The 23,039-nt window shown below is 55.5% G+C and overlaps 1 protein-coding gene across 2 annotated transcripts in view; it reads right to left on the bottom strand.

The window, feature by feature from the left end:
• IFT140 (intraflagellar transport 140) overlaps window positions 1-23,039 on the bottom strand; it is a 99,193-nt gene that overhangs the window by 1,259 nt on the left and 74,895 nt on the right. For both annotated transcript variants that reach the window (XM_032144543.2, XM_032144544.2), the window contains 11 exons: window positions 16,484-16,661; window positions 15,781-15,971; window positions 15,126-15,221; window positions 14,679-14,811; window positions 14,448-14,591; window positions 13,733-13,861; window positions 13,424-13,606; window positions 10,725-10,931; window positions 10,264-10,476; window positions 10,014-10,180; window positions 8,372-8,513 (listed from right to left, as the gene is read on the bottom strand). In XM_032144543.2, the coding sequence (XP_032000434.1) occupies window positions 8,372-8,513; window positions 10,014-10,180; window positions 10,264-10,476; window positions 10,725-10,931; window positions 13,424-13,606; window positions 13,733-13,861; window positions 14,448-14,591; window positions 14,679-14,811; window positions 15,126-15,221; window positions 15,781-15,971; window positions 16,484-16,661 (1,783 nt within the window). The remainder of the gene's footprint in view (window positions 1-8,371; window positions 8,514-10,013; window positions 10,181-10,263; window positions 10,477-10,724; window positions 10,932-13,423; window positions 13,607-13,732; window positions 13,862-14,447; window positions 14,592-14,678; window positions 14,812-15,125; window positions 15,222-15,780; window positions 15,972-16,483; window positions 16,662-23,039) is intronic.

Below are 23,039 nucleotides of genomic sequence, written 5' to 3'. Positions count from 1 at the left end.
CTTCCATCACCCAGCAGTGGACTTGCATTTAAGGAAGCCCTCAGCTGGGGTGGGCGCTGGTGGAGTGCAAGCCTTCCACACAGTCTCAGACGAGAGGCTGAGGGCAAACATCTACGCCTGAAAAGATGCTGCCTTAGATGCTGACAAACCACCTGCCATGTGCCAGGTGCTGTGCTGGGGACACAGGGGACACAGGATGTAAGGGTACAGAACAAGCTCGGGTAATGCTGCAGCGGGGAGCCCAGGTCATGCCGAGGCCCTGCAGTGGCAGAATTCAGAGAAGGGCTGGCACAGGGAGGGAGGGAGAGGAAGGAGCTGACCAGGGTCGAAGAGGGACCCTGTGGTCAGAAAGGGCCGGCGTCCTCCTGATGCAACCAGGGCCTGGCGCGTGTGGCTGCTCTGTGTGCAGAGCTAGCTTCGGAGAGGGCAATGAATGAAGTGTTTTCCAGAAGGCAGGCAGAGGGTTTGGAGGGTGGGTGAGGGGCGGTGGGGGGCAGGACAGGCGGCGTAGGTGGGTGAGGGGTGGTGGGGGGCAGGACAGGCAGCGTAGGTGGGTGAGGGGCGGTGGGGGGCAGGACGGGGGGACAGAAATGTTGCCGGTCTCCAGCATGAGGAGTGTGTGCGGGCTGTGCTCAGATGATAGCGAGAAAGCTGAGCGGATGTGGGAGCCGTGGCCTGGGTGAGGTGGTGCACGTGACCCCGGGTGGTGCTACTGCAGCAGCGAGGGAGCGTGTGCCCGGGCATTCTCAGTTTAGCTGGCCTTCCCGGTTTCTTTTTTCTTTTGTATCTCGAGTTACTAAATCCTACAGGCTTCAAGCAACCATAGAGACAATAAAGAAGTTGGTGAAATATTTAAAATGTGGATTTTCTGTCAATTTTGAGGATACAGCAGTCTGGTCATCTCTCTACTCCAATTTTGCTTTTATACGTAAAACTATAGTTCTCCTAGAAATAGAAACCGTGTTGGAGCAGGGCACGGTGCTGCACACCAGCCACTCACGAGGGTCCCTTGAACCCGGGAGGCCGAGGCTGCAGCGAGCTGTGGTTGCACCACTGCACTCCAGCCTGGGCGACAGAGAAGACTCCATCTCAAAACCAAACCAAACAACAAAAAAGAAACCTTGTTAGGGTTAGACTTGAGTTGTTTTCTCCAGCAGCAAAAGGGGTCAGTGAATGGAAGTGGGAGGGTGCAGAGGGGAGTGAGCAACCGGACCAGGAAGTCTGCGTCTCACGGAGCTGACCTTTCAGCCCTGAGGGACAGCCACTGCCAAGGAGCTTTCCTGTGAATTCTGGAGGCTGCAGCCCAGTGAGGCCGACACGGTCACCAGCATGTTTCCCAGGCTCATTTCTCGATACTCAGTTTGTGAGCCCCGGGAACTATCTGCTAGGGCAACACAACTAGTGGGCGCGGAGGCCCTGCAGGCATTGGCATAGCTGCAGGGTCTTGACAGATGCAGGTGCATGCAATTCTGTATGTTGGCTACAACAGAATTATGGTTGAAAAAGAGGCCGGGCGCGGTGGCTCACGCCTGTAATCCCAGCACTTTGGGAGGCCGAGGCAGACGGATCACGAGGTCAGGGGATCGAGACCATCCTGGCTAACACGGTGAAACCCTGTCTCTACTAAAAAAAAAAAAAAAAATACAAAAATTAGCTGGGCGTGGTGGCGGGCACCTGTAGTCCCAGCTACCTGGGAGGCTGAGGCAAGACAATTGCTTGAGGTTAAGAGGTGGAGGTTGCAGTGAGCCAAGATCATGCCACTGCACTCCAGGCAGGCAACAGAGCAAGGACTCTGTCTCAGAAGACGAAAAAAGAATGAGAAGAGAGGCTTCTGACAACAGCAGCACAACTGTGAGAGCAGCCCTCCCCCTAACAACGACGGACACATGGAAAGGCACTGGCGGCAGCCGCGAGCAGGCTGATGCTGGGAGCGGGTGGCACTGGGTGGGCTTCCTGCTTCTCACAACTTTTTATTTTTTTCTTTGTTGAGACAGAGTCTCGCTGTGTCGCCCAGGCTGGAGTGCAGTGGTGCGATCTCCGCTCACTGCAAACTCCCCCTCCCGGGTTCGCACCATTCTTCTGCCTCAGCCTCCCGAGCAGCTGGGACTACAGGTGCCCACCACCACGCCCGGCTAATTTTTTGTATTTTTAGTAGAGACGGGGTTTCACCATGTTAGCCAGGATGGTCTCGATCTCCTGACCTCGTGATCCGCCCGCCTCGGCCTCCCAAAGTGCTGGGATTACAGGCGTGAGCCACCGCACCCGGCTGCTTCTCACAACTTTCTGCCTCAGGGTAGGCCCAAGTCAGGGCCAGTGTGGGCATCAGCCACCTCAAAGCCTGCCCTCTTCCAGGCTTAAAGAACCAGAATCAAGATTTTTGTTGGCAGGGCACGGTGGCTCACACCTGTAATCTCAGCACTTTGGGAGGCCGAGGTGGGCGGATCACAAGGTCAGGAGTCCAAGACCATCCTGGCTAACAAAGTGAAACCCTGTCTTTACTAAAAATACAGAAAAGAGAAAGTAGCTGGGCGTTGTGGCGGGCGCCTGTAGTCCCAGCTACTCGGGAGGCTGCAGCAGGAGAATGGCGTGAACCCAGGTGGCGGAGCTTGCAGTGAGCCGAGATCGTGCCACTGCACTCCAGCCTGGGCAACACAGTGAGACTCCGTCTCAAATAAATAAATAAATAAATAAATAAATAAATAAATAAATAAAAATTTTTGTTGACCACAGCAGCTAGAATGTGAAGGTGGAAATGTGGGGATACAGCAGTCATAGAGGGGGATTCCAAATCCTAAGCATACAGTGCCCTTGTCACTACTTGCTCCCACACGACACATGAGGCAGGGGAGGCGCAGACTTTAAGATGGCCACCTCAAGCTACAAGCAGGGATTTCAGCTGCTATCCACCACAGGGGAAAGAGTTTCGGCTCTGAGCTGAGCAAACGTGATTGCCTAATAAAATGAACCAAAAAAGCAAGACTCTTTGGAGGAATGTAACAGAACCCAGCGTCTCTGCAATGGATTATCCACAATGTCCACGATACAAAAAAATGACTAGACATAAGAAACAGGAAAATGTGACCCATACTCAAAAGGCAAGTAATGGAGACCAATCCTACGTGACCCAGATATTGGAACTGGTAGCTAAGATCCTACAGCAGCAGTTACAACTCTGCTTTAGGATATAAATATAAAATATATTTTAAACAAATTAACAAATAGGGAATTTTAGCCAATAAATAATAAGAAGAACCAAGTGTAAATTCTAGGGCTGCAAAATACAGGCTCTAAAAAAATTGCTGGAGAGGTTAACAGCAGATTGAAGATAGCTGAAGAAAGTCTGTAGATAAATACAAATTAATGCAAAGGACAGAAAAAAGAAAATAATGAGCAGTAATCACCAATGTGTGTCTACTAGATATGGAAGACCCAACATTTAATTGGAGTCCCAGAAGGAGAAAAAGAGCAAATTTCCGAAATTTGGCGAAACACAAATATAGATCCAAAAAGCCCAGTATAAATAAAATGAAAACACCTAGGAGCATCATTATTACATTGCTGAAACACAAATTCAAAAAGAAAATCATGACAGCAGCCAGAGCGGTGGGAGATGGAGAGACACGTGACACGTAAGGGCCCCACAGACAGCCCACAGCTGACTCTTCCAGAAACAGTGGAGGCCCAGACAGGGAAAACATTCAAGTGCTGAAAGGAAAAAAATCTGTCAAATCAGGATTTTTTTTGAATCAGGATCTTGCTCTGTCAGCCAGGCTGGAGTGCAGTGGTGCTATCACAGCTCACTGCAGACTCAACCTCCTGGGCTCAAGCAGTCCTCCCACCTCAGCCTCCCAAGCAGCTAAGACTGCAGGTGCATGCCACCATGCCTTGCTGTTTTTTTCAGAGGTGGGGTCTCACTTGTTGCCGAGGCTGGACTTGAACTCCTGGCCTCAAGAAATCCTCCCACCTTGGCCTCCCAAAGTGCTGAGATTACAGGCATGAGCCACCATGCCTGGCCTCAGGATTCTTTATCTGATGAGAACAACCTTAAAGAATACAGGCAAAATAAATACATTTCAGATTAATGAAAAGTAAGAAAATTCATCATCAGGAGATCTGAACTTGAAGAAATGTTAAAGGGAGCTCAGGCTGAAGAGGAATGACACCGCATGCAAATCTGAATCATTGGGAAGAAGTAAGAACACCAGAAATGGTGCTTTGGGAGGCCGAGGCAGGTGGGTCACCTGAGGTCAGGAGTTCGAGACCAGCCTGACCAACATGGAGAAACTCCGTCTCCCCTAAAAATACAAAATTAGCCATGCGTGGTGGTGCATGCCTGTAATCCCAGCTACTCGGGAGGCTGAGGCAGGAGAATCACTTGAACCTGGGAGGTGGAGGTGATCTCAGGTGATCTCAGCTTGCTGAGATTACGCCACTGCACTCCAGCCTGGGCAACAAAGAACGAAACTCCATCTCAAAAAAAAAAAAAAAAAAAGAACACTAGAAATGGTAAATATGTAGGTAAATGTAAAAGACTATTTCTTTCCTTTTAATTTCTTTAAAATACATATGACTGTTGAAAGCAACAATTATAACACTATATTGTGTTTATAATACATGTAAATGTTATACATATGACAAATACAGGTAGGGACGTGGGTGGGTAAATGGACCTACCTGCTAACTCTAATGTGATAAGTATGTTTATGGTAATCTCCAGGGCAAACACTAGAAATACAATGCAAAGAGAGGAGTAGAGATAAAAAGCTGATAGCTAAAATGAAATTGTAAAAAATATTCAACTAACTTAAAAGATGGCAGGAAAGAAGGTTCAAAGAAGCAATAATAAAACTGGTAGGACAAACCAAACAAAAATGGTAGCCTGAAATCAAGCCATATTAATTATATTAACTGTAAATGGACAAAACATTCCAATTAAAAGGCAAAGATTATCAGAAATCTAGCAAAACTCAACTAGATGCTATTAGCAATATACTTTAAATACTATGACACAGATAGGCAGAAGGTAAAAGGTAGGAAAAAGATACACTATACAACACAGCATGAGACAGCAGGACTAGCTATACCAGTGTTAGATTTCGTATACCTCAAGACAGTATTGCCGGAGATCAAGGGGACATTTCACAAAGATAAATTCAGTTTCCCAGCTTACTGCCTTGAGAGTTTTCAGGCCTCAGTGCAGGAAGAGGGTAACAGAGCCAGCAGTCTGCCTATGCTGAGAAGAAAGTTCATAGTTTGAGGAGGCCCAGGTGGCTAGAACTTGTGGGATACAGTACTGGACAGGAGAAAATAGAGACAGAGCACTTCAGAGTCCTGCAGAGGGTTCTATCCGTGTCTTCATCTGAGTGCTGAATAGTGCATGTATGTGAAGAAAGTAACAGAGGCCAGGGAAAGACCACAGGAAATAATCAGGTAGAACAATCCCCAGAGAGTGATCACACATGGCCAGAGAGTGAGTGATCACACATGGCCAGAAAGTGAGTGATCACACATGGCCAGAGAGTGAGTGATCACACATGGCCAGAGAGTGACCACACATGGCCAGAAAGTGAGTGATCACACATGGCCAGAAAGTGAGTGATCACACATGGCCAGACAGTGATCACACATGGCCAGAGAGTGAGTGATCACACATGGCCAGAGAGTGAGTGATCACACATGGCCAGAGAGTGACCACACATGGCCGGAGAGTGAGTGATCACACATGGCCAGAGAGTGAGTGATCACACATGGCCAGAGAGTGACCACACATGGCCGGGGAGTGATCACACATGGCTGGGGAGTGAGTGATCACACATGGCCAGAGAGTGAGTGATCACACATGGCCAGACAGTGATCACACATGGCCAGACAGTGATCACACATGGCCAGAGAGTGAGTGATCACACATGGCCAGACAGTGATCACACATGGCCAGAGAGTGAGTGATCACACATGGCCGGAGAGTGATCACACATGGCCGGAGAGTAAGTGATCACACATGGCCGGAGAGTGAGTCATCACACATGGCCAGGAATTGTTTGCACTCCCAGCAGCCAGAGTGGAAAGACCTCCCAATACAGGAGTCAGTGAGAAGAGCAGAGACCTCACAAGGGTATTGCCTGGATAGTGGGACGAAATTAGCACTAGACTCAAGGCTGTTCTAGACCCCACTAACAAAGCTAAGAAGCAAGCTGCAAGATGATCACATTATTCCCAAGTAACTTAACCTTGTTCCAGAACAAAGTTCAAAAATATTTAAAAGAACACACACACACACACACACACACACACACACACACACACACACTGAGAGAGAGAGAGACAGAAAGGTTGAAAGAGAGAGAGAGACTCCATCACCCAACAACCTAAAACACTCACAATGTCTGGAATCCAATAATAAACGATCAAACATCCAAAGAGGCAGAAAATATGAACCATAATAATAAGAATCAATCAACAGAAACAGATCCAGAAATGACACAGATTGAGTTAGGAGACAAGGATGTTAAAACCACTATTATAAATGTGCTTCATATGCTCAAGAAGGTAGAGCTAAGAGTAAGCATAATAGAGACATGAAAGATATGGGGAAAGAAGTGAAAATTAGAGATAAAAAGCTGATAGCTAAAATGAAATTGTAAAAAATATTCAACCAAGGCCAGGTGCGGTGGCTCACGCCTGTAATCCCAGCACTTTGGGAGGCCGAGGTGGGCAGATCATGAGGTCAGGAGATTGAGGCCATCCTGGCTAACACGGTGAAACCCCGTCTCTACTAAAAATACAAAAAAATTAGCCGGGCGTGGTGGCGGGTGCCTGTAGTCCCAGCTACTTGGGAGGCTGAGGTAGGAGAACGGCGTGAACCCAGGTGGCAGAGCTTGCAGTGAGCCGAGATTGCGCCACTGCACTCCAGGCTGGGCGACAGAGTGAGACTCCATCTCAAAAAAAAAAAAAATCAACTAAAAAGAAGGCAGGAAAGAAGGTTCAAAGGAACAATAATAAAAACTGGTAGAAAAAGTTGACTGGTAGAAAACTGACATTAAAAAGATGGATGGGACTAGCATCAGAGTGAGACACTGCAGGAGGAAAGCTGGTAAACTTGAAGCAACAGGAATGGCAAATCCCTAAAATGAAAAACAGAAAAAATCCTTGGGGGAGAAAAGAAGAGCATCAGTTGAGCTAGAGGATGGTACTGTATACACAAGTCATTGGAATTTCAGAAGCAGAGGAAAAAAGGAATAGAAGGGAACTTCGGCTGTGCACGGTGGCTCATGCCTGTAATCCCAGCACTTTGGGAGGTAGAGGCAGGTGGATCACTTGAAGTCAGGAGTTCAAGACCAGCCTGGCCAACATGGTGAAACCCCATCTCTATAGGCATGCTGACGCACACCTGTAGTCCCAGCTACTCGGGAGGCTGAGGCAGGAGAATCGCTTGAACCCGGGAGGCAGAGCTTGCAGTGAGCCGAGATCACACCACTGCACTTCAGCCTGTGTGACACAGTGAGACTCCATCTCAAAAAAAAAAAAAAAAAAGAAAACCCAATAAAATGATGAGAGAAGACTTGAAGGCTTCACAGAAGATGTGTATATGAATCATAAGCACATGAGAAGGAACTCCACATCACTACTCATCCAGAAAATGTAAATTTAAACCACAGCGAGGTACCATTCACCCTCTAGGACAGCTAGAATTAGAAGGAATGATCAAATGTTGGTGAAGATGAGGAAAAACACTAAAACACTGCAGCTAAGTAAGTTATTAGCTAGTCACTTTAAAGTGACTATATGCTGTCTCTAAAATTAAAAAATAACAAAGCGACTAAAAAATGGAACACCATTTTCTTTTTTTGTAAAAATCCCTGAAAAAGAAATCGTGGTTATTCAGACTTGGGCACATGCAGACATTTCTTCACAAACAAAGTCAGTCTGTGGCTTCCCTGTGACACTGCTAGTAACAGCCAGTAACAGCGTCAGACTGTTACTTTTTGCTACCGACAGATTTTTTTTTTCTTTTGAGACAGGGTCTCGCTCTGTCACCCAGGCTGGAGTGCAGTGGCGCCATCAGATCTCACTGCAGCCTTAACCTCCTGGGCTCAAGTGATCCTCCCACCTCAGCCTCCCAAGCAGCTGGGACCCCAGGTGTGAGCCACCATGCCTGGCTAATTTTTTCCTTTTTTGTAGAGATGGGGTTTTACCATGTTGCCCAGGCTGCTCTTGAACTCCTGGGCCCAAGTCATTCTCCTGCCTCAGCCTCCCAAAGTGCTGGGATTACAGGAGTGAGCCACCACGCACAGCCTCAATTTGAGCTCTTAAGCCTTCATGTCAGGAGCCTTGCGCAGCGGGATGCTGCCAGTGGGCAGCCCTCGGGCCTCACCGTCTGGTACTCCTCCTTCCGCGCGTAGTGCTCCACCAGGAAGCCATAGACGTCCCCGATGCGGATGGTGCTGTCCAGGTCTGGTTCCTCCAGGAGCAGCTCACACTGCTTGATGGACTCCTTGGGGTCCTCCTTGTATGTCCTGCCGAGAGCAGAAATGAGGACTGCGCCCCAAGCCCTGAACACCTACTGCTATCAGAGGCCAGAGGAGACTCTCGGCCTGTAAGAGGAGCTCTCCGGAACGGCAGGAGGAAACTTTCTATGAAGTTAATTCATTCATTAATTCCTTAATTTGTTCATTCATAAATTAACTCATCCATTTAACACTCTTACTGATCACTTGAATGCTGGGTCCTATGCTTGGACTGAAGACCAAAGACTTCGGACCCCTAGTTCCTGCTCTATGGAACTAGAAACCTCTGGGCCAAGTGTGACCCGGAGGGGATGTGGTGCATGTGGATGGAGAGGCACACGGCACCCCTTGCCCGAGGCCGCTGGGAAGAACCCTCCAAGCAGAGAGGCTGCCCGCACACAGGCTGCGTGTGTGACCTGGCGTGAGGGTCTGTGGCAGAGCAGGGTGTGTGGCCTGTGAGCTGGGGCGACACCAGGGAGGTGAGCCTGCTGGAACACAACGTGGTCCGGGGCCGTGTGGAGCTCAGGCTCCCATGTCAGGAGGGTCCAGGGCCCATCTGGCCACCCACTGACTCGGCCATTCCAGACAGGCGCCTGGCCTGCCCTCTGACCCCTGGCCTGCCCTCTGACCCCTGGCCCGTGGAAGGCTGCCCACCCTGGCCCTCACACGTCGTCTCCCCTCCACCCACGTCCTGTGCTATCCCTGACAACCAGCTGCTATCGATTCTCCTCCGCTCCTGCCCTGTGGCCTCAGCTCAGCAGACATCTGTGAGACGCTGATACCCCAGAATCGACACGCGCAGGAGGACCGTGCCCTTCCAAGGGGCACCGCTTTGTACGACATTGTTCAAAGTACTTCTGGAACTCTTGTTTTGGAAAAGGTGCTCAGATAAGGAAAACGCCTTTGCCAGCTGAGACAGAAGTTGGGCCCTGACGTGCGCAGGCGAATGCCCACCGTGCGGTCCACACAGCAGCTCTCTGAAAAGCTGTCACCTGCCCATAATAAAGACGGGGAGGTGTTCAAATAAACTTAGAATCTCGGCCTCTCCTGAAAACCGAGACGATCGGCTGCGTGGGTCTCCTCTCCACAAGCTTGGAGCTGGTGGCAGTTGACCTGTGGAGAGGCATGAGCCCGCTGGTCACCATGGTCCCCCCACCCCAGTCACACAGTGGCGCTCACTCAGGACTCCCCTGCCCGGCCCCTGCACACCTTAAGCAGGTCTATGGCTCCCCAGACACACCCTCTCCTGCTCCAGATCTGCCTCCTCCACCCACTCCCCCAGCAGGTTTCTCTATCAGCGTCTCTGTGTTTTCAGAACGCCTTCCCGAGGCTGTGCCCGGGTTCTGAGGGATCCCAGGAGGAGGTGGGGTGTGTCTTCAGCAGCAGCGCTGTCCCGAGTGAGCTCCCGTCTGCTGTCCTGCCCCTTTGCTGGCTGGGGTTTCTCATGGTCAGCCCCGGCCCTGTAGTCACATCTGCCCCGGCCTGTCCCTGCTGGCCCCGGGGGCGCACCTGCGGGCCTGGATGAACCTCTTCACCAGTGCTATCCTGCTCTGCAGCTGCGCCAGCCTGGTCTCCTGGTCCAGGGGGCTCTTGGCCTTGGCCTTGGCCAGGCACTTGTAGGCCTCAGTCAGTGCCCCATGGGCTTTGTCGTAGTTCTGGTATTCATCGATCTCCACCTGTACAGATGAGACCCGTCAAGACCTGCTGGGCTCCACAGCCCTCCCCGGGGCCCCGCTGGCATCCCAGGGAGGGCCTGCACCTGGGCACAAGCGTCATAAAAGCCGGCCAGGAGGTCCAGGGCCTGCCCCTTGGTGTAGAAGCTGATGATGTTCTTCATGATCTCTGGCTCCTTCCGCCAGTCCAGGGACTGCAGGTAGTTAGCAGCCATGATGTAGATTTCCTTCTGCCTGGACACGCTCGCGAAGAACGTGATTTTCTCTGTGTCTCCGGATTTGAGCAGCGCCCTCATGGCCTAGGCAGAGAGACAGCGGGGCTCAGGGAAGCAGGGGCTGGGACCCCGAGCAGGAGCTCTCACAAGAAGAGGGGCTCAGGGCTTCCCGGTAGAGACAGATCTTAGTGGTTGTGCTCTTCCTGGACAGAAAGGCTCAGCCCTAGCTCGGGGTAATCACGAAGGCAAATGGAGACGCATGCAGGGGGCCCGCAGCCTAACTGCTTGTGAGGCAGCCGCGGGCTGGGGCCGGGAGAGGGGCCGGCGCTCACCTTCAGCCTGTTGCCGGCCTGCGTGTACTTCTTGGTGGCCAGGTGGTAGCTGCCCTGGCGCATGCAGCAGTTTGCTATCTGCTCCAGCAGCTCCCGCCGCGACTCCTCAGGCAGGTCCGAGGAGTCCTTGGCCACGGTCATCTTTTCCGCCATCTCCGCGGTGACGCTCACGTTCTGCTCCAGGCACAGCTGCAGGGCTTCCTGATACTGCAAAGGTGCAGAAACGGGACGCGGCTGCCGAGGGGCCGGGAACCGAGGTGTGCCCCTCATCTGCCACCGCTTCGGAGGAAACCAGGCCCCTCGGCTCAGCGGCGGCCTCTGTCTAGCTGGGGTGGGTATGGAGGGGACAAGGGTGTCTCCCCTGCCTCACCGACCTACAGTCATTCACGTTACTTTCTCACACTGTTAACATTGCAGAATGGAAGGAAGGAAACAATAGTCTCAAGTGATATATGCTTAAGAGAATATTATGTTTGGGAGAAAAGGAAACTGGTAATTTTCTTCTATAATTCTGAATTTTTAAAATTAAATTTTTGAAACAGGGTCTCACTCTGTCCCCCAGGCTGCAGTGCAGTGGTGCCATCATGGCAGCCTCCACCTCCCCAGGATCAGGTGATCTTCCCACCTCAGTTTTTGTATTTTCAGTAGAGACCGGGTTTTGCTATGTTGCCCAGGCTGGTCTTGAACTCCCGGGCTCAAGCAGTCCTCCTGCCTTAGCCTCCCAAAGTGCTGGGATTGCAGGCACAAGCCACTGCGCCGGCCTGATTTTCCTAACATTTTAAGAAATATATATATTTTTTTCTGAGATGGGGTTTCACTCTTATTGCCTAGGCTGGAGTGCAGTGGCGCAATCTCGGCTCACTGCAACCTCCACCTCCCGGGTTCAAGCCATTCTCCTGCCTCAGCCTCCCAAGTAGCTGGGATTACAGGTGCCTGCCACCATGCTCAGCTAATTTTATAATTTTTTTAGTAGAGACAGGGTTTCTCCCTGTTGGTCAGGCTGGGCTCAAACTACTGACCTCAGGTGATCCACCCACCTCAGCCTCCCAAAGTGCTGGGATTACAGGCGTGAGCCACCACACCCAGCCCTCATTTTAAGAAAAATTTTATATTCTTCACCTGAGAATATGTCTTAGGCCAGGCGTGTTGGCTCACGCCTGTAATTCCAGCACTTCGGGAGGCCAAGGTGAGAGGATCACTTGGGCCCAGGAGTTTGAGGCCAGCTTGGGCAACATAGCGAGACCCCCATCTCCACAAGAAAAAAAACAGTAATAACCCACAAGTATATATGAAGTAATAACACATTTATATATATATATTAAAAAAAGAATATGGCTGAGCGTGGTGGCTCACACCTGTAATCCCAGCACTTTGGGAGGCCGAGGCGGGCGGATCACGAGGTCAAGAGATCGAGACTATCCTGGCCAACATGGTGGAACCCCGTCTCTACTAAAACACAAAAATTAGCTGGGTGTGGTGGCAGGCACCTGTAGTCCCCACTACTTGGGAGGCTGAAGCAGGAGAATCGCTTGAACCCAGGAAGTAGAGGCTGCAGTGTGCCAAGATCACGCCACTGCACTCCAGCCTGGTGACAGAGCGAGACTCCGTCTCAAAAAAAAAAAAGAAAAAAGAAAAATAGTATGTCTAAGAAGAAAAAGAATTCTGCCTTGGAGGTGTTTCCATCTCAGTACGCTGGGGGCTGCCACACGCTCTCTGCTGCGTAGACGTCCACACTGCTGAGGAAGCCCCCTGGGGATTCAACCGTCCTGGTGACAGACACGAGGGCCGGTGTCCTTGCTGTGTGAACCCTCTGTGGAGCCTGCCCTGTGCACACACCACTCACATGTGCGTCAGTGTGTCTGTCAGGATGAACTCCCCAGGGAAGGCGAGGCTGGGACAAGGGAGACCTTGTGTTATGATGGGTTCTGCCTGCTGCGTTCCACAGGGCCTGGGTATATCTGCTTCCCATGATAATCCAGTGGGTTTTCTCACCTTTTCACCCTTAGTAGCCCAGTAAAAAATGGCATCTCCGTGAATTTTGATCTGTATTTCTATCGTGAATAAAGCTAAGCATTTTATATTTGGGAACCACCCATATTTCCATTTGAATAAACTGTTCCTGGCCACTCACAGGGCTCACATCTATAGTCCCAGTGCTTTGGGAGGCTGAGGCAGGAGGACTGCTTGAGCCCAGGAGTTCAAGACCAATCTGAGCAACATAGCAAGACCCTGAGTCTATGAAAAAAAATTTAAAAAATTAGCTGGGGATGGTGGCACACACCTGTATTCCCAGCTACTCAGGAGGAAGGAGGGTTGCTTGAGCCTGGGAAGTTGAGGCTGCAGTGAACCAAGATGGCACCACCACAATGCAGCCTGGGCAACAGAGTGAGACCCTGTCTCAAAAAAAAAAAAAAAAAAAGGCTAAGATGGTAAATTTTGTGTTCTATGCATTTTTACCCCCCCACCATAGGTGAGTGCAATTCCCTGTGTATGATCAGATGCCCACATGAAGGATGGCGAGTCTACACTTGCGGACCACCTGGGTGTGCCGTACGTGAAACCTAGTGCAGGGGGCACCCACCACAGCCTCCCTCGAGAACTCATAACCAAGCAAGCAGCCATTCCCACGGCCTCTGGGGACAGGGGACCTGAGCCATGGTGCCTGCGTGCAGCCGAGCCCAGGCCCCCTGGCCCCGTACCTTCCTGGCGGCCAGCAGCAGCTCCACTGCCCTCTCGTACTGACTGTGCTCGATGAAGAAGTCAGAGCAGCGGGCCAGGAGTGCAGGGTCTGACGTCTCATCCAGGTCCTCTGCTATGAGCTGCAGGGCCGCAAACTGCTGGGTGGCAAAGGCCAGCTCCAGGGCCTTGGAGAAGTGGCCAGCCTGCGGATATGGCGGGCTCTGAGCAGCTGCCCAAGGCCTGGGGGCCCGAGACCGGAGGCCTCGCACAGGCAAGGGCCCCCTGGCCTGCTGCCCTACCCCAGGTCCCCGCCGGTGGCTGGCCCTCACCTTGTGGTACAGCATGACCGCCCTGTCCATCTGCACGCCCTTCTCCTCGTAGTATCGGGCCGCCTCGATCATGTCCTCGGGTGAGCTCAGCAGGGCCAAGTTCAGGAGCTGGTCGTCCAGGCCATTCTCCTGCAGGGAGGGAGGCAGGGCCCTGAAGTGGCTCCCCTGGCTTACCCGGGTCCGCTGAGATTCTGGAATGTGGCCGGGTGTGAACCCATCCCTTCACTTTGATATGCTGCTCAGCAATCTCTGCGGTGATGGGTTTTAAGGAGCTGATGACTTACTGGGTTTGTCTACAAGGATTTTCCGACGCTCTGGGCTCTATTTCACAGAGCACTGCAAGAAATACCTGACACAGGAGATGCTTTTGGAAGCAAGAGCCCGGGCTGGGACATTTGTGTGGTGCAGAATGCCCACCAGCTGTCTAGGAAGGGTCTGCCGTCTGCAAGGCCATAGGCCGTGAGCAGCCTCACAACCCGCTCTGGAGCCTGGGAAACATCTGGGGACAATTCAGTGCTTTGCAAACAATGTCAGATGGAAGTGGCCAGGGGTGGGCAGAGGGGTGGGCGGGTGAGGCAGGCGGGGTGAGCAGTGAGTGGCAGACACCAGCCGGACCACGTATCACTGACACGATTCTCTCTGTCCACTTTTCTACTTGAAGCTCCCTTCAGGGGACCTCGAGAAGCGCCGGCTCCCCGCCCCGGCCCCGTGGTACCTTGCACAGGCGGATGGCATTCTTGAAGGCCTGTGCCCGGGTGTAGAAGTGTACCGCCTGACCGACCTCCTCCTGACTCTCGTACTCGCGGGCGAGGTGGTAGGCGGCTGCCAGGTTTCCTGTCTCGTTGGCTATTTGCGCAGCCTAGAAAGACAAAGAGCCCAAAGACAAGACACGGTGGCCTGTGTCCGCCTCGTGTCCACCTGGCTGGCTCCCCTGAGGGGCTCTTACCTTCTGGACATTGCCCTGGAAGCAGTGGATGCGGACCAGGGAGAAGTGGTCCTGGGCCAGCTCGTAGTAGTGCAGCGCGGCGTCCATCTCGCCCTGGCTCTCCAGGTACTGCGCCCACCACTGCCACAGGGTCCTGCGGGCAGCCCCAAGGCCATGGGTTCTCCATCCGAGCCCCGCTCCAACCCAGAACGGCCCCCACCCCGCCCCCGTGCCACCCGTAGAGTGTATGTCACCTGACCTGCAAACAGGCTGGGCCAAGAGTGAGGAACCTGGGCTCTGACCAAAGGGAGGGCCCCGCTCAGGGCCCTGGCATGGCTCTGAGGAGACAGGAGGACGCTGCCCACTCATGCAGGAAGCTCGGGAAGGGAGCCGCCTCAGCAAGCCCTGGGCTCCCTGCAAACCTCCAGGACGGAGTGCGGTCCCACCAGCCCTAGTGGGGACACTCACTTATCCTTCATTTTATTCACGTAGAGCTCCAGGGACGGCAGGTCCTCCGACAGCATCCTGGGTACCTCGAAGCGGTGCGTGTCTGACTTCTCATAGCTGTGAGAGGAGAAGACAGAGGTCCTCGTTCCCTCCCATCCCAGCCCCACGGGAATGAGGTGGCCTGAGGGGCAGCATTGGTGAAACGCATCAGAGCGGCGGCCCTCGGGGTGTGGGCTCCCGGCCTGCAGCTCTGCGGAGCCTGAGCACACGCGGCCGGGGGGCAGTGGGGGCTTCCTGCACTGTGGGGGCCTGGGAGGCGGGTTGCCCATCTGCACCCTGGGAACGGGTCTAAGAGCAGCTCCTCCTCTGGAGAGGGTGACATGGGGTTTGTCTGTCCTCAGGAGACACCAGACCCATCTGTGCTCAGCAACCGACACCAGCAATGGGACCGACGTCTTTCTGCCTCCTGCCTTGAAAGCTGGGTGGCCCAGGATGGAAGGGGCAACCCCACATCTCCGAGACTCCCAGAAGCTTCCTGCCGAGAAGGCTGCCACCGCCCTGAGACAGATGCCTCCTCTGAGGACCTCTCTGGCCACCTCACCACAGCACACACAGAGGCCTCACGAGCCAGGGCCGCTCAGAGAGGCAGGGAAGAGGCCGCGAGGGCCGCACTCACTAACTGAGGGCCCGGCTGCAGTCGGCGCTGGCCTCCAGGTGCCCGGCGTAGCGGTGGTAGGTGCTGCGTAGGTGCACGCGGTCATGGTGCTCGGCTACCTGGAGGGCCTCCTGCCACCGGCCCGCAGCCTGGTAGAACTTGTTCAGGAGGTCATGGCGCTTGCACTTCCTGTACAGCTGCTCGGCATCCTCCTGAGGAATGAGGACGGGCAGGTGTCGTGCAGCCTCCGCAAACCCACGCTTCAAACACACTGTTCCACGCCAGCACACCGGTCACTGCGCCTTCCCACACTGCCAAGCACACTGACACACGGGGCCGCTGCGGGCACAGCGAACGCCACACACCCACGGGGCATCCCCGTCCCACGGCTGGAGAGTGAGATGCACCACCAAGGGGTAGCCCCACCTCCCACAGCCCCCTCAGAAGTCCCGTGCTTAGCCCTGCTGACCTGGGGGTCTCTCGGGCGCTCTGTTCCAGGTCCACACACCTGACAGGCACACACCCTGGAGAGCCGGCGGTCGCCTAGCCTCCACCGCCCTCACCTGCACCGCCACTGTCTGCCCAGCTCTCTTGGGCCATGCCTCTCGGCTCTGCCCACATCAGTGCAGGCTCAGGCCGGTGGGCGTGCCTCCTCCTTCCCCGGGGGCTGTGGCTGTGGCAGGCGTGGTGCCTTCCCGCCCACCCCACGGTGGGCGCCCCTCACCAGCATGCCCAGCTGTGTGGCCAGCACGGCCACGCGGGCCTCTAGCTCCGGCTCCTGCTCCGCCTCACGCAGCGCTCGGGCCCCGCGGGCATGGCCCATGTTCCCCAGGCACACCTTGGCCACGTCCAGTCGCTGGGTCTTCACGCACATGCGCGCCATGTTCTCCCAGACGGCCTCGCTGCGGGCAGACGGGGGTCTGTGAGGCTCCTGCCCAGCACCTCAGGGCCCCCTGGCCCTACGGCCTCTTCTCCTGGGGCAAGTAGTCATCAGGCACAGCTGCCAAAGGGGCATGAGGCGGGGCCTTCACCTATCAGCTCCGTCCCTGGGCAAGACTGCAGGCCATGCAGAGAGGTGCCCGAGTCCCACGGCCTTCCCAACCCCCAAGAGGCAGGCGCCGGGTCCCATTAAAAGAAGGACCTATTATGCAGGTCACCAAGCTCCTCCTCCTTCTCCCCTGCTCTAAGCGGCTGTCTGCTCAGGAAATGTGGGATTCCTGTGTTGCTTGCACACACAGGACCTGCTCTGAGACAGAGCCTCCTGCTCTCACCTGAGCCTGGGATTGCAGGGCCCCAGCAAACCAGCCCTGCACAGCAGGGGCCCTCACCCGACAGTCTGGCAGCCAAAGGGCGGAGCCTGGGGCATGGGGTACAGGGCCCAGACCCTGACTCAGCCCTGGAACCTGGAGCCAGGCCTGCCTCCCCAGGAGAGGGTGACCCAGCCCATGCAGGGTTCTGCAGAGCCCTGGAGGTCTGCTGAGCAGAGGTCCCTGGAGGCAGGCCTGCAGACGGGCTGACCAGTGGGACACGGGGGACAGCACCTTCCACCCCAGCCCTGTGCCCCACTCTTGGGCAGTGAGTTTTGTGTGTGCGAAGGAACAGGGTGCCAAGTGGGCAGAACTGCGTCAGGGCACAAGTGCAGGGATGGTGGAAGTCACACTGCCTTAGGGTGCTTTTGTTGTGTAAGACAGGGTCTCCCTCTGTTGCCCAGGCTGGAGTGCAGTGACACAATCACAGCTCATTCCAGCCTCAACCTCCTGAGTTCAAGCGATCCTCCCACCTCAGCCTCCTGAATAGCTGGGACCACAGGTGTGTGCTACCACGCCCAGCCAAGTTTTTGTATTTTTTGTAGAGACAGGGTTTCGCCATGTTACCGAGGCTGGTCTCGAACTTCTGAGCTCAAGTGATCCACCTGCCTTGGCCTCCTACACTGCTGGGATGACAGGCATGAGCCACCGCGCCCGGCCCCCCGCCTCTCCGTGAGGTTTCCTGCATTCTTCCCCTGCTGGCGCTGATCCAGGCAGGACCAGAAATGACTGAGGCTTTGGTTTGTGTCAGCTCCAGGGTAGGCAAAGGCTGCTGACAGTCACCCTGGGGACATGACGCTGCATGAGAACCGTGTGTCTGCATGTGGCGGGGGGCACTCAGCCAGGCCTCCTGGTGGGGCTGGGCAGGAGGTGGGTCCAAGGCCATCCAGGGAGACCCCGCCGCATGGGCCTTGGGGCCGGGCTGGCCTGCGGCTTCAGCCCTGATGTGGGCTCAGGGCCTCAGACAAAGGCCCCATTCCAAGCCACAGCTCAGTGTGGTCACTGAGCAGGGACAGGCAGAGGACGCACTGGTCACTTCCTGAATCTCTCTCCTCTGCCACACGTGCCTCCCCTACAAGCCCCCCTAAAGCCACACACACATATGCACACACACACGCACGCACACACATGCACGCATACATGCGCACACACGCACACAGACACATGCACACACGGATGCACACATGCGCACCCACACACATGCATGCACACATCCACATGCATGCACACGCACATACACGGATGCACACACATGCACATACACGCACACACGCAGGCACACACGCACGGGCACACACACGCACGCACATACTCCCACAAGCACAGGCAGCACACCCCGCAAGTGGCCTTGGAGCACCCCACCCAGGCCCACCCTCGCATTCCAGCTGCTCCCTGCAGGTAAGCCTGGGCCCAGCCCACAGTCTTGGCAGGGCAGCAGCCCTGCAACCTCCCTGCTGGTACAGCCACAGGCCGCTCTGAGGACTGGAGGGACCAGCCGCCCACAGAGCCCCGAGCCCGCTGTCCTGATGAGTGAGAGGAGCTGGGGTGCGTGCAGCTGGGCATTTTCCTAGCGGCCCTGCCCCTGTGAGGAGAAGGGCCTCGGGAGGACGGCCAGGGAGCCCAGTCCCACCATGGTGCCTCTGTCTCCGGGAGGTGTGGGCTACCCACATCTCAGGTTCCCCAGCTCCCACAGAATCACAGGGCAGATGGCTCCGAGACGGCAGCCCCGGGCAAGCTCGGCGCACTTGCGTCTGAGTCTGGGGGCTGGAGGCAGCTTCCTGGGACGGGCCCTGTGGTGGTGTCTGTGGCTGCAACGCGGCATACCCAGGTGCCCACTCCTGAAAGCCAGCAGGTACTTTGTGCCTGGTTTTACATGTACTTGGGTGAATACCATGGACGCGTTCCACCACCCAGAGACGCAGGGCAGGGAGGTGCGTGTGTCTTAGCAGCAACCGGCCCAGGCAGCCCCTGCTCGTAGGTTTATGCGGCAACACGTGCCAGCCCAGCCCAGGGCCCCTGCCACGTGGCATAGTCATGCCTGGAGCTAGGACAGGGTGTGTCCAAACCCACGGGCCAGGCCCTTGTGGGGGTGCCAAGCGTCCGGGGGGCCGGGAAGTGAGCCTGCCTCCCTGCCACTGCCATCGCATGCGTGTCCTCTGATGGCCTCACATGGGGCTCCTCACGGCACCTGGGTGCACCCACTGGCAGCTTCCTGGATGCCGGGTCCCATGCACCCGGCGCCGCGGTGAAGGTGACGCCGGGTGCATGGGACCCCAGGGAGGTGCCACAGGCAGCAGCGTCCTGATTCATGCTCCTCAGTCTTTTGGCTTTGGAACTCCTGCCATCAACTGAGCACAGGGAGACGCCTGAGCACCCGGCCCACCAGCCCCTCAGGCTATGCTGCTCTCGGTCCTCTAGAGCTCCAGGCAGGAAGTCACACTTTCATACTGAAACATCTAACAGCAGAAAACCAAGGCTTCTCTTTCTCCTCTACCCTGAGGTCCTGGGTAAATCCACGTGGAAGGACCCATGGGTGTAAAACTAGTTTATAAACCGCTCAGACACAGCTGCCCCGTGCTGAGACACACCTCAAGACTGGGGGTCCAGGCCTCCCTAAAACGCTGCTGGGCCTCATCCGTCAGCTAATGATGCATGTGGAGTGCAGTGCAGGGGTCACATCTGAATCTCAAAAGAAACATTGTGTCCTCACTGCACAGCTTCCAGTCAATTCTACAGATCGGATGGAAGGGATGCCACGGCCCCTCACGGACGTCTCACTTCTCTAACATCCGGGTGGTGGTGGCACTGGGGCCTCAGTGTGTGAGGCGTGATGGCCACTTCATAAACAGCACGTTGTGAGACATGCGGTCTTTTTTATTTTCCTGTACGAAAAGATTTCACGACTGGAATCTTTTTTTTTTTTTTTGAGACGGAGTCTTGCCCTGTCACCAGGCTGGAGTGTGGTGGCGTGATCTCGGCTCACTGCAAGCTCTGCCTCCCGAGCGATTCTCCTGCCTCAGCCTCCCGAGTAGCTGGGACTACAGGCGTGCACCACCACACCCAGCTAGTTTTTGTATTTGTAGTAGAGATGGGGTTTCATCATGTTGGCCAGGATGGTCTCGATCTCTTGACCTTGTGATCTGCTCGCCTGGGTCTCCCAAAGTGCTTGGATTACAGGTGTGAGCCACCACGCCCGGCCCACGACTGGAATCTTTCAAAAATCTCCTGCTTGTGCACACCCTCTCCCGAGGCCCAGATGTGGGGCTGGACAGCGCTGGGACCTGCCTCTACCTGCCAGGCGTGGCTCCTTTCCTCTCCCTTGTCCTGAAAACAACTGGTTCCTTCTGTCCACATCCAATCGCGGTGGAAAATCACAAACAAGCACAGGAACCTGGCAGCTGACTTGGGTCCCAGCCGGGCTCCCCTGTGCTCTAAACGCCCCGTCTCTCCCACATGGAGGCCGCCCGTGGGGAGTGGGAGAGAGCCCGCAGGTCGGCCTTGGTTTTGCTCCGGCTCCTGGGGCCCATGTGTGACCGAGGACCCAGCCAGCACACCGTCAGATGCCCGCACTTCCATGTGCCCTGTCCTGGGCATTAAGTCTGCACCATGCGAGGCTTGGAGAAGCGTGTGCTGCATGTGCAGCCGCCAGTGGAAGCTGGACACGCCCTCCCACAGGCCCCTACCTGCCAGGCCAGGCTGCTGGGAGAACCCATGGGAAGGGCGGTCATAGACCCTCCAGAGGCGTCCAGACCCAGGTACTCTCCGCAAGCTCCTTCCACAGCCAGCCTCCTGCTCTGGCCACCAGCAAGGTACCAGCCCCGTGTGATTCCTGCGTCGTCTCCACGACGGCCGGCCAGGGCTCTCAGGACAGCCTCGACTCCAGTGTGAGGTTCTGGGGTTTGTGCATCTGACATAAATTCCAACAAGTAAACACCCTCTTAGTTCCCATCCAAGCCTTGAGAATTTCCTGTTGTCCCGGCCAGTCTGTGGAGTCACCCACATCTGCACTTCATCAGCCCCGCGAGGCACTGGAACGAGAAGCAGATGGGCGGCAGGGGACGCAGCCTTCAAAGGCCCTGCAGAAGCTCTGCCGAGACCCCTCTGTGTCAGGACGAGGGCGGCTGGCGAACGGCGGCTTGACGATTGCGCTTGCTGAGGCCGCCCCTCCCTCCGTGTCCCTGTTCTGTGCTAGGGCTTCCGCTCTGTTGGGTATATGGGAGCTGCAGACACACATGTGGGAGGGGGCAGTGGGACTCCACCGCGACCAAGACCCCAAGCAACAGGGAGAGCAGGAGGGCGTGACGGGCTGTGGGGGAAGCCCACGGCCCAGCTGCGAGTCCGCTTAGTGGGAGTCGCCCCCGAGAGCCACAGATCCTCCCAGGAGGGTCGCTCTTAACTTAAATGCTGCTCCCAGGCCTCCCGCCCTCCTGCGCCCAGCCTCTCACAGCGTGCGGGTTTAGAAGTGCGTGACAGCTGAGGGCACAGGGACCTGGAGCACCCCAGAAGTGCCAGGAGGGCGGGGACCAATGCTGGCCTCTGCGAACCAGGACTTCTGGGGGTGCTGCCGCCGCCGTGTGGGAGTCTGGCCGTGGCCTCCTCCCCACTCAACCTGAGGAAGGGACCAGAGGGGGCCGCTGAGACAATCAGACGTGTCCTCTGGGCTCTGAAACCCAGCACTGGCTTTTTGTTGGAAGTAAGCCATTTGAAGACTCCGGAAAGAGAAATGGTTTAGTTAATTAAGGAGGAAATAAATTCTTCCTGCACGGAAACTTTTGGGAATCTTCCCTTTCAAGGCGCCCTTCTGCACTGTGTGCTTAGGAACACTGAGTGTTTGAGACACTGCACCCCCACCTACCTCCGAGGAGCAGGACATAGGCAGAAAGGGTTGGGGACATCCCCCCAGGGCCTTCCGAGCCACCCGGGAGAGTGGGGGCCAGCAGCACCACTGTGCCCCGCACGCCCCGTCAGGTTCCGGGGGCCGAGAACAGAAACAGAAACAGCAACTTTTCCCTGGGCAGAAGCCAAGGAAAAGCGGAAAGGAGAAACCTGATGGACACATCTGCGACAACCCCCCAGGGAAAATCCCCCACAGGCAACGTCCCTCAGTAAGCCGGTGGAGAAACGCTTCTCAGGACCCAGCACGCACCACGCGCTGGTGAGGACGGAGCTGCTGCCTTTCTGGAACAGACACGGGGCGTGTGGGGAACCTTGCTTCACCTGTGGATATACAGAGCCACACGCCAATGTGTGAATGGAGACTGGTCCCAGGAAATGGCAGCTCTCGGGACCGCCCTAAGCCAGGGCCCCACGCACGGGCAGTGCATGGACAGGAAACGGTCAAAGCTCTGCTGTTACCATGGGCTGGGAACTGGACTCTCTGTCCCAGCAGTGTCTTGGGCGTGTGCCCATGAACGGTTTGCACGGATGTGGGACACCTGCATTCACAAAGCTTTGGAGCCCAGGTGGGGTGGGAATCCCATGCTGCGTTTGGGGTCTCTGGAGATGGGACAGAGTATGAGACCCTCGCGTGGTGTCTGCCCAGCGGGGCAGAATAATTCTGAGCAGAATAAACGAAGACGCTTCCCAGCTCCCGGGCAGCATAAGCTCTGCCTGAGAGCCTGACCACTCACAAGGTGACCTGCCTAGTCCTGTTCCCAGCTGTGGGGGGGTGACCGTTTCCATCAATAGCAGAGGTGGCCCAGGCCCCACATGACATTTGCTCTGTCCTAGGCCCCACTGAGAGCCCCACCCGGCACATCCAGAATCCTACCTTTCTTGCCACCTAAGAATGACCTGGCCCCAAGGTCCTCCAAATACAGGTCCCTGGCCCCGCAGGTCTGGGTGAACTTGCTCCCTCCAGGCACACGGGTCTCTCCCCTTCCCAGCAATCCTGTGATATCTGCCCCCCTTTTGAGGGCAGAATTCCTGTGACGGGGTCAGGCCTGGAACACGCGGGCAGGGGGAGGCTTGTGG

This window comes from Hylobates moloch, unplaced genomic scaffold, assembly GCF_009828535.3.
Source record: "Hylobates moloch isolate HMO894 unplaced genomic scaffold, HMol_V3 SCAFFOLD_23, whole genome shotgun sequence".
Classification (NCBI taxonomy): Eukaryota; Metazoa; Chordata; class Mammalia; order Primates; family Hylobatidae; genus Hylobates; species Hylobates moloch.
Note: the sequence above shows the minus strand (reverse complement) of the source record. Positions and strands in the feature narration are given on the sequence as shown.